General features: G+C 44.3%; 1 protein-coding gene across 1 annotated transcript; it reads left to right on the forward strand.

Moving 5' to 3' along the window:
• The first annotated feature begins 5,903 nt into the window (after positions 1-5,903).
• On the forward strand, positions 5,904-10,664 carry PTRH1 (peptidyl-tRNA hydrolase 1 homolog). Its single transcript, XM_075260640.1, has 5 exons — positions 5,904-6,008; positions 6,431-6,650; positions 7,921-8,020; positions 9,796-9,841; positions 9,931-10,664. The coding sequence occupies exons 1-5, from the start codon at positions 5,913-5,915 to the stop codon at positions 10,138-10,140; spliced, it is 672 nt and encodes a 223-aa protein (XP_075116741.1). The 5' UTR covers positions 5,904-5,912; the 3' UTR covers positions 10,141-10,664.
• The last annotated feature ends 48 nt before the right edge of the window (positions 10,665-10,712 follow it).

Consider the following 10,712-nt stretch of genomic DNA (forward strand, 5'->3'; position numbering starts at 1 on the left):
ACACTCAAGACAGGTGAGTAAAAATGGATTATCCTGGACAACCCCCTTTAAAGTATTTGGATTCCATAACACCAGTAAGGATTCCATGTTGACAATCCACCTCTGTGTTATTTATTAAGGAAACCAGATTATTTCTTTTTGGGTTTTTTCTCTTTGATCTTTCCTTTCTTCATCTTGATTTTGATCGGTTTAGTGACTTTGGTCTTCTCCTTTTTCACTTTTTTCACTGCCTTCTTCTTTTTCACTTTTTCCTTCAGGGCTTGTAAGCTTTTCATTTTCACATTTTTCTGCCCCTTTTTAGCTTTCTCATCCTTTTTCTTCCCAGGAACTTTCCTGGACTTCCCCGCTGCTTGCTTGTCGTCTTTTGGCCTCTGGCTGGCTTCCTTTTTCTTCAGGTCTGGTTGCCCAATTTTTTTCTTCTCCTTTAGATGTAGACTTTCCCCAGGTTTTTTGTTTTTCTTCATTGGATTGGACTTCTCAGAATGTTCTCCCTTTTCTGTTGTATTCAGGTTTTCCTTCCTCTTAAGTCCTTTGTCTACTAGGTCCTTAGTTTTGCCTTGGATCAGGCCCTTAATTCTGTTTGGCTTTCTTAGATCTTCACTATGGCTCTCATACTCTGGATCTTCGGTGTCTCTCATTTGTTCTGTGTTTCTCTTGACCGGTGTCTTGAACATACCACCAGGTGACTGTGTATTAAACTTTTTAAAGGTCTGATTTTTATTTTGCACATCGCCATCCTTTTCATCTTCCTCACTTGCTTCTTCCTCACTTTCTTCTAATTCCTCACGATTGTCATCTTTCAACTCTTTCCTTCTTCTATATTTGGTTGATATAGCGGTTTTTACGAAAGAAGCTGACACAAGAAATAGTTGCGGTGAAATGTTTGGTATCTCTATAATTTGCTCATGTCCCATACATGCCCTGTGTCAATGGCCACTCTGCTGATTCTACATGATATCCCAATCCCAAGCTAATATAGACCATCCCATGCAGACTCTTCCCTATACAATCTTGAAGCAGAGACATATTGTAAAGCTACAGGTCCTAATGTAATCTACGTACTTCCGCCTCCCTCTCCGAATTCCAGCCTTGTGTACCCTGCAGCAGAAAACCGAAGCCCGCAGTATGCCATGACAGACACGATTTTGATACAGCAGTATAGCCATGGTTTAAACCTCTGTATTAGAGTAGCAGGTGTCAGCTCAAGTTATGGCCTCTAGTAAGCAATGTGAATGTACCAAATGCATGTTTATTATCTCCCATGTCTGAGTTATATACTACCCAAGAAAATGTTGGACTAAGGGTGCATTCACACTACGGAACGCCAGCGTGTATCACAGCCGTACACGCCGGCGTTACAGCAGGGCTGCCGGACACTTCCCATTCATTTCTATGGGAGCCGGCATGCGAGCGCTCCCCATAGAAATGAATGGACTGCTTTTTTCCATTCATTTCTATGGGGAGCGCTCGCATGCTGGCTCCCATAGAAATGAATGGGAAGTGTCCGGCAGCCCTGCTATAACGCCGGCGTGTACGGCTGTGATACACGCTGGCGTTCCGTAGTGTGAATGCACCCTAATTCTTAGAGGTCTTCCTAACAAGGGATTATCTGACTACATCAGTCTTATGGGAATGAGCGGCAATACCAGACACGGCCCTTTAAGAAAAACTGTATCTTATTACCAGGCTTCATTATGTGCATTGCCAATAAACCAGTCTCCAGATCTTCTAACTGAGGCTTAAAGCATCGTCTTCCAGCCAGCAGATCGTCTTCAATCTCGGCAAATCCTTCCTTATGTCTGCAACTGAATTGTAAGAGTAAAGTTGGAGTCTGTATCGGGATGTTATAAAGTTGCTGCCCATACTGGACTTTCTGCATGAGAAAGCCTATGTCCAGCCTAAGTGATACCTGTGCCTCATTCACTGAAAATCCAGCAGAATCTGTACTGTATCTGTTTTTATTAACTTTTTATAATATTTTTATATACTACACAGAATAGGACAAACAAGACGGTGAATGGGAGGGTCTCTGGGGTAAGAGGAAGCTGTACTGTATTATATTGGGCATACATGCTTACCAGAGCCTCACTAGGATGACATGCACAGACCTATATATTTTACACACCAAAAGCAGATCTTCACGATATGTATACAAAAAATGTTGTTTGTTTTAATAATACTGTACAAAGTTACTCTAAACGGTATTGAACTCACTGCCATATGTAGATGGAAGAGCCACTTAGGGGGCGTTCACACTACCGTCGGTGTCCGACATGTAGTGTCTGCTCCTAGTGTCCGCTCAAAATCTGTCACGGACATTAGGAGCGGACACTAGCTGTGTCCGTGACACCTGTCATTCATCTCAATGGGCATCGGGTGCGTTCTTTTGCACTCCGTGCCCGTCCTTCCCTGTCCACAAGTGAAGATGTCCGACTTCTCAAGCGGACAGAAGAACCCTGCATGCAGGACGGGCACGGAGTGCAAAAGAACGCACCCGATGCCCATTGAGATGAATGACAGGTGTCACGGACACAGCTAGTGTCCGTGACAGATTTGGAGCGGACACTAGGAGCGGACACTACATGTCTGACACCGACGGTAGTGTGAACGCTCCCTTAAATGGTGTAATACAATGCATAATATACAACTTACTAAATGTAAAAGAAAAGCAACAGTCCAAGTCCCAAAGCAGTGAGCATGAAGAACGATCCCGCCACAATGACTTTGGCCAAAGTTGGACGTCCTGAGATCACTGGTCAAAAAAGAAAAAGTCAAGGTAAGAAAAGCGGCAGCATCTAATCCATGGAAAACAGTGCTCCCCTTTAATTCCCTTCGTAAAACTCAGAATGGCTCAGCTAGATGTAATAAAATATAATGTATAGATCTGGCTGCATGCTGCCACCAGTAGGGCATGTGGCTTTATAGTGCTGCCCCTAGTGGTAGCTGCTGTGACCAGCAGGGAAAGATCTGCATCTCTGGTTGCTACAGCTCTGCCTGCCCTGAAATGTCTGCATTCTCTTCTTCACATACCTGCAGATTTATATCTTACTCCATAGCTACATCAGGGCACCGGTCCCAGCAAATATTAGGCATAATGGGAGATTTTTTTTCTAAACCATCATGCCACTTTTCTGACATAGCGGGCCCAAGATGTGGCTCATCATTGGAACACAAAGCAGGCAATTATTGGTTCTGTGTTCTGCTATCCAGTTTTTAAGAAGGTGAGCAAGGAGGGCAGGGGCCAGGATATAACAAATTTACCAGAAAACGGGTTAACCCTTTAGTCTCCAGGAAAGTAGTAACATGGGCCAAATGGAAAACCTGTACCAACTATGGCAACCAAAATATGTGGGTCATATCTAGCCCTTACGGGGCCTAGGTAAGGCTACAAGTCTGCAACCTCTGTGTCCCCAATAGTCTATCTTGTGTATGTGAATCTGTACATCTGCTTGGATTAGAACATCTTCCTGCCTATATGCACCCCTGGATCTACAGGTACGCACCATTACTGTTAGGGTCTCTTTCCCTTTAAATTAAAGGATCAATAGAGCGGAAGCAACTATAAAGATATAACGCTAAAAATCACTAGAAAAATAGACGTACCCGAATTCCAGCATCGCTTGACCAATCTGTGCCCAGGGAAAGATAGTGTAGATCCTATAAAAATAGAGAAACATAAATAGGGGTTGTCTAGGATTAGAAAGACATGGCATCTTTTTCTAGAAATAACGCCTCACCTGTCCATGAGTTGTGTCTGGAATTGCTGCTGAGCTTCATTGATGTGAATGGGACATTCTCCAATACCAGATACAACCAGTGGACAGGGGGCTTTTTCACTCCTGTACTCACCATTTACTTGCAGGGTGGATTCAGGTTTCCCATTATTACCTTTAAAAAAAAAAAAAAAAAAAGGCAGATTTACAGTAAAATGGTATAAATATAGGGGAGTTTTATTATTTCTTCTACCTAAGGCCCCATGGGATATCCTGCAGCAAAAAAGCGCTGCGGGAAAAGTCGCAGTGTTTTCTGAGTAACACGTAGGAATATCTTTAAGAGCCTATTACAATACTGTATAAGTGGCCATTTTCTTGTAGCCTTTGGGCATGTGCAGTCTGCTCTGCCTGAGGCCTAGAAGTCTGAAACCTGCATTGGAAGAAGAGGACGTTGTTGACAAAGATGGAGGCGGCGCTGGAGAGAGTTCTCTCGCAGCAATGGGGACAGCCCCAGTGCTGTGAGAGAACTCATTTGCATACCGACGAAAATGGGATTTCTACCGAATGGCGGCCCGGAGAAGACAGCTAAAAGTATTAAGGCTATTCCTACGTGTCAACGAGAAAAAAATTAGATTTTAATGGTAGAATCCATTTAATCTCCACCCCTTTTCTGATAGGCCTCTCCTCCCCCTTGTCAGTCTAGTCACAGAAAGTCTCTAAAACTGTTAAGGGGGCGTTCACACTACCGTCGGTGTCCGACATGTAGTGTCCGCTCCTAGTGTCTGCTCAAAATCTGTCACGGACACTAGGAGCGGACACTAGATGTGTCCGTGACACCTGTCATTCACCTGAATGGGCATCGGGTGCGTTCTTTTGCACTCCGTGCCCGTCCTTTCCTGTCCGCAAGTGAAGATGTCCGACTTCTCAAGCGGACAGAGGAACCCTGCATGCAGGGTTTTTCTGTCCGCTTGAGAAGTCGGACATCTTCTCTTGCGGACAGGAAAGGACGGGCACGGAGTGCAAAAGAACGCACCCGATGCCCATTAAAGTGAATGACAGGTGTCACGGACACAGCTAGTGTCCGCTCCTAGTGTCCGTGACAGATTTTGAGCGAACACTAGGAGCGGACACTACATGTCGGACACCGACGGTAGTGTGAACGCCCCCTTACAAATGTGGTGTCCGCCAGTTTTTATTACAAATTGTACCAGATTTCTGACACGTTTTTGATACTAAATCTCCCACATAGAACATACTGAGTGTGTGAGGCGTCTAGCCAAAAATAGGAATCACTTTTGGATCTTACAGTGTAGACTAGTCTGTGGGAATTCATTGATGTTTTAATGTCACTTTTTTGGTTTTAAAAAAAAAAAGTCACAAATCTGCAATTTACGCCAGGTTCACACTACTGCTCATGTCTCTGCTTTTCAGGTCTGCTTGGGACCCAAAAACCAGAAATCCTATCCGTTTAAAAAAAGAGGTTACCCATGGAAACTGGTGGACCCCATAGACTGTAATAGCATAGATTTTTTTTGTCTAGGACACCAGGGGACATAAAAGACTTTGTGAACTCCCCCCCACCCCTTTCACTTTTCTGTACCGTGATAGGTTGCTATGGGCAAAAAAGAATTTTATTCTTTTAGACACTTTCATAAATGTGTCCCATTCCCCCCTCCCCACTTTCAATGGCTCCTACTACCAGGATGACCTGACCTTAGAGGTCCTTTGCCCCTCTAATTTCTTCTGCTACCTTCCTGTAGCCTTATATTTAAGTAAAATGACTATAGGAGGATGTCTCGGCGCCTTCCCTGGGGCATAAGAGTATTGTTAGGGTATGTGGCCATTTGCTCGGTTTCACCTGTTGTGTTATTTGCAGGTATTGGAGCACAGACTCGGAGAATAGTCAGGGCGATGGTGATTTCAGCACAGACGGATCTCATTTTTGCTCCTGGTTTTCCTTTATTACTTATTATTATGGCCAGCACATAAATCTCCTCATCCAGTAAAGAACCTGTGATGTCATAATACAGCAGTAATTAAACGCTACAGGTGTAGTTCCACATCCGGCCAGCAGAGGGACTTTTGTCCTTCGCCTCTATTATCCTGCATGCTGGAGTCACGTGATTTCACGTCATCAGTGTTTGCTCGTCACATCACCCGGAAGTCATCAGCTTCTTTCTGCCATGTTGGTAGAGGACAATGCTGCGGTCAGTGAGGGCCGTGTGCTGCCTCCGCTCAGGCCGGTGTATGAGTCAGGCATCCAGTGGAGGTCCCAGTAGGGAGCAGCGCTTTATGGTGAGTGGATTAGTGTTTACAGTGCTGTTTATGAGCTGCAGTACACAAATGTCTCAGCCATATTTGTATGGGAAGGTGTCCCCTGTGTGATGGAGGTGGACAGCCTACAGATCTGTTACCAGAGAACACATGGATCCTTCTATGTCATGTAACTTATAGTGATGAGCTTGTAGTATTCAATAGAATACCTCGCCGGCATAGGAATGCTTGTAATCGGCCAAACACCAAGGAGTTAAACGCATCGAATATTTGAAATTAAATCGCGCTTGTCAGTGGCCGGAAGGAATAGTCGCCATATTGTGTGGTCACCACAATAATGATGTCCTATAGCTACCGATACAATATTTTAATTTAGAAAATCTTGAAGTGACAGATGGTGATAAGGTGTATAACCATTGTTCTCTGTTGTCTCCCATGGCTAGGTGGTTGGACTTGGCAATCATGGCATGTCTGGCACTAGGCACAGTGTGGGCATGACAGCCATTAACCAGCTAGCACGAAGGCTCAATGTCGCTGACCAGTGGAAGACAGACAGACGGACAGGAGCGGATCTGGTCAGTGCCCAGCTTCATGGCGTTCATCTGGTCCTTATAAAACCACGACAGTTTATGAATGTGAATGGGACCAGTGTAGCCAATGCTGGTGAGGAGGGGGTAACATCACTGCATGTACAGGGTATTGGTCACTGGAATAGCGGGTCTATTAATGTGAGTTTTTATAATGCAATAGTGTCCCCATAACACAGCTACCCTGCTATAGTGTGTCCTAGCAGAGCCAGCCAGCAGCAGTACCTCTATATCATAACCAGCTTGCAACAGTGTCCCCATAACACAGCCAGCCTGCGCTATTGTCCCCATAACACAGTTACCCTGTTACAGTGTCTTAATAGCAGAGCGAGCCCGCAGCAGTGGCTCCATAACTAAACCAGCCCACAACTATGCCACTTTGGGCATGCATGGCACACATTTAGGATGTATATATCTGAGGCTTCAGACTGTGCTTCAGTTTCAGACAGGTACTTCCTCTTCTTAGGCTGCTACTGTTACAAGGACACTACTGCAAACTGATTTTATTATGGGATACAATGCATAATTTCACCATTGCAGCTAAATGTTATGGAGAAACTTGCTGGCTGCCTCTGTTATGGGGTAAATTGGTATATCCCGCTCTCTCACAGGTATATGGGATGGCTCTGTTATGGGGTAAATTGGTATATCCTGCTCTCTCACAGGTATATGGGATGGCTCTGATATGGGGTAAATAGGTATATCCTGCTCTCTCACAGGTATATGGGATGGCTCTGTTATGGGGTAAATAGGTATATCCTGCTCTCTCACAGGTATATGGGATGGCTCTGTTATGGGGTAAATAGGTATATCCTGCTCTCTCACAGGTATATGGTTATATTGGGTGGCTCTGTTATGGGGTAAATTGGTATATCCCGCTCTCTCACAGGTATATGGGATGGCTCTGTTATGGGGTAAATAGGTATATCCTGCTCTCTCACAGGTATATGGGGTGGCTCTGTTATGGGGTAAATAGGTAAATCCTGCTCTCTCGCAGGTATATGGTTATATTGGGTGGCTCTGTTATGGGGTAAATTGGTATATCCTGCTCTCTCACAGGTATATGGTTATATTAGGTGGCTCTATTGATTAGCAAGTGACTGATTTTGATCAGGTAAACCAGACCTTTCTCCTGTAGTATTTGTAGCAAGGACAATGTAGTATTACATGGCAGCCATTCAGATGACACACTGTCCTGTAATACACAGAGGGCTATTGATCACCTTGCAGGTTTGCATGTTATTGTTACTTGTGGGAATAAGAGATGACATGACTGTCACTATGTGAATAGTTCAAAGATTATTAAAATTAGTCTGACGTGGATTATCATTTATTTTCTTGTTCAGCTGGAAAGTTCCGCTTGACCCCTGAAAATATCTATCTGTTGCATGATGAGCTGGATAAACCTCTAGGGAAGGTGACTCTGAAACTTGGTGGAAGTGCAAGGTCAGTGGCGTAACTACCGTGGTAGCAGGGGTAGCGGCTGCCACAGGGCCCGGGACATTAGGGGGCCTGGCGACAGCCGCTATCCCTGCGGTTTTTTTTTCTTAACAGGCTGTTATCGGCTGGAGTCCAGCCAGTAACAGGATAGCTCCCTGTATGTCCCGCATTTATACAGCTGTCTCGCGCAGCTCACTGTGGAGTTTTTACTTATTAAAAAACTTTCCCCCGCTCTTATAACAGACAAAATGTTGTAACTGCGATAAGAGCGGAGGAAGCTTGTAGGACCTGTAGCTGAAGGACCTTTGTGTGATGTCAGCTGTCACATGACTAGGTGCGCGTGTCTTTATAGCCAGTGCAGTCCTGGAAGAGATGAAGAGAAGGAGAGATGTGGTGCTAGGTACTGAAGGGGAGGGGTCATGTGAGATGCAGGATGGAGAGTGTGTGTCTGTGTGAGTGTGTATGTGTGGTGTGGAGCAATTGAGGAGCAACAGTAAACTAGAGGCAGAGATGGAGGGGTACATTATACTGGGGGCAAAGATGGAGGGGAGGACATGAAAATGAGGGTAGAGATGAGTGGTGTATGAAACTGGGGGCAGATGGAGGGAGGACATGAAAATAGGGGTAGAGATGAGGAGTGCATGAAACTGGGGGTAGATGGAGGGAGGGCATGAAATGTCATGTGACATCCGTGCGTTATTAAAGATGGCCAACACCACCAAAGACTGCAGCGGAGCCGGAGACAGGTAAGTAACTTTTTTTTTTAATGTATGTATCTCCTCTGGGTCTCCAATTATTATACTCTGGGGTCTTCAGTGTCAGTCAGGAAGGAGGGGGCCCCGCCATTCCTAGTTACGCCACTGTGCAAGGTGACTAAGAACAAAACACTGATGAACTATGAACAGTTTGCAGATGACAACTTTAAAGGAGATCTCTCAAGTCTGTATCTGAGGGTAGAATAGGATGGCGGGGGAGACGCTGAGCACTGGGATATATACAATTCTATGATATAATTCAGTACTTGCATGTATGCTGTGAGGATTTCTGGAGAAAGCCTGAATATTACTTGCCCCGCCTTTGATTGTAAATCGCAGAGTGGGCGGAGCAAGCTGGACTCGCTGATTTCTCCATAAATCCTTCCAGGCTTTTACAGGAATACCAAATTACATCCTAGAAAACTATATATCTCAAGCTCAACATCTTCCCCCATATCCACTAGTGCACTCTTATAGAGACCTGACAGATCTGCTTTAATGAAACAGAAACTAAAGTTTGCAGCATTTTATTACAATATTAAAATGTAACTTTTATTTCACTGTTAAAAGAGTAAAGAGTGCTCACAGCCCACTTGTGTGATTATGTAACTGAAAGTATCAGACACACCTAGTCCATTAACAAAAGACCACAGACCCTACCCCTTGTGTAGAAGAAATCTAAAAGCTCCAGAGTATAATGATACTTCTCCAGAGTGAAATATTAAACACTAAATGCCTAAACCCGCTACAATGACCCATATCCGCCCCAGAGACTGATTCAGACCAAATCTATCATGCCCTGTGCTGGCTCATATCTATCCCGGTTAGTATTCCTCAACGCGTTTCACCATTTGATTTGGATCGTCAGGAGGACAGTAGTTTTCGGTAGATACAGGATGATGTGCGGTTATATAATATCAGTCACTTGTTATGAAGGAATGGCGGATAACAGAAAACAACAACTCTATATGTCCCTAACATACAAATGTTATAATATGCTGACCTCAGCTGTCTGTGTTTTTCTAGGGGCCACAATGGTGTCCGTTCCTGCATGGACCACCTGAAATCCGATGTAAGTTGTACAGTAGATGCCTTCTTCGGTGTGCTCACCATTACTTACTTGGCTTCAGTACTATTTATGTTGTCCTGTTTTCTTGGCAGACGATGATCAGACTCTTGATTGGTATTGGACGCCCAGCGGACAAGTCTTCAGTGACCACATATGTGCTTGGACGCTTTACCAAGAATGAGCAGGAGATGCTGTCTCCAGTTCTGGAGAAGGGTCTGGACTTGTTACTTGGACATATTCAGAAAAGAACTCAGGCCATGACTACTATAGCAAAAACTGGGCCAGTGGAAAACAGGGTATGAAGGGAGCTACCCTATAGAATCAATCATAGACGTTCAGCGGGAGAGGCCGGCCGAGGTCTAGCACCCCGTGTGGTGAACTATCAGGTATCATCTGCATTTGTGGATTTGCCATCTCTGGACACAGGATTTGTACTCTGTAATGGAGGAGGACATGTCAGATTTGTTGTCCAGTTGCACATTATAAGGATTTCTCCTGCAATACACATTGATCTGGCTTCAGTGCATAAAGATGGAAAACCTCTTTAAATCACAATCACTCCTTATACTATACACTTATATAATATTACAGGTTATGGAAATATGGGTGCAGCCATATTTAGGTGTTAGTACATCAAATGGTTAAAGGAATACTCCTGGTAAAACCTTGTTATACCCAGTGCCGGACCTGAAGGGGCGGAGTACGACACCAGAAGTCTGTCTTTGGTGTTCTTGAAATTCCAGTATCATGTCCTGCACTAGGAATAACACAGTAGATCAATTTTGCCCGGAGTGTTTCTTTAATCATAAGAATCTTCACAATTCTATTTCTGGATAAATGTGAATTTTAAATGAAAACATTTTACAGATATTTC

This window comes from Leptodactylus fuscus, chromosome 11 (genome assembly GCF_031893055.1).
Source record: "Leptodactylus fuscus isolate aLepFus1 chromosome 11, aLepFus1.hap2, whole genome shotgun sequence".
NCBI classification, from domain to species: Eukaryota; Metazoa; Chordata; class Amphibia; order Anura; family Leptodactylidae; genus Leptodactylus; species Leptodactylus fuscus.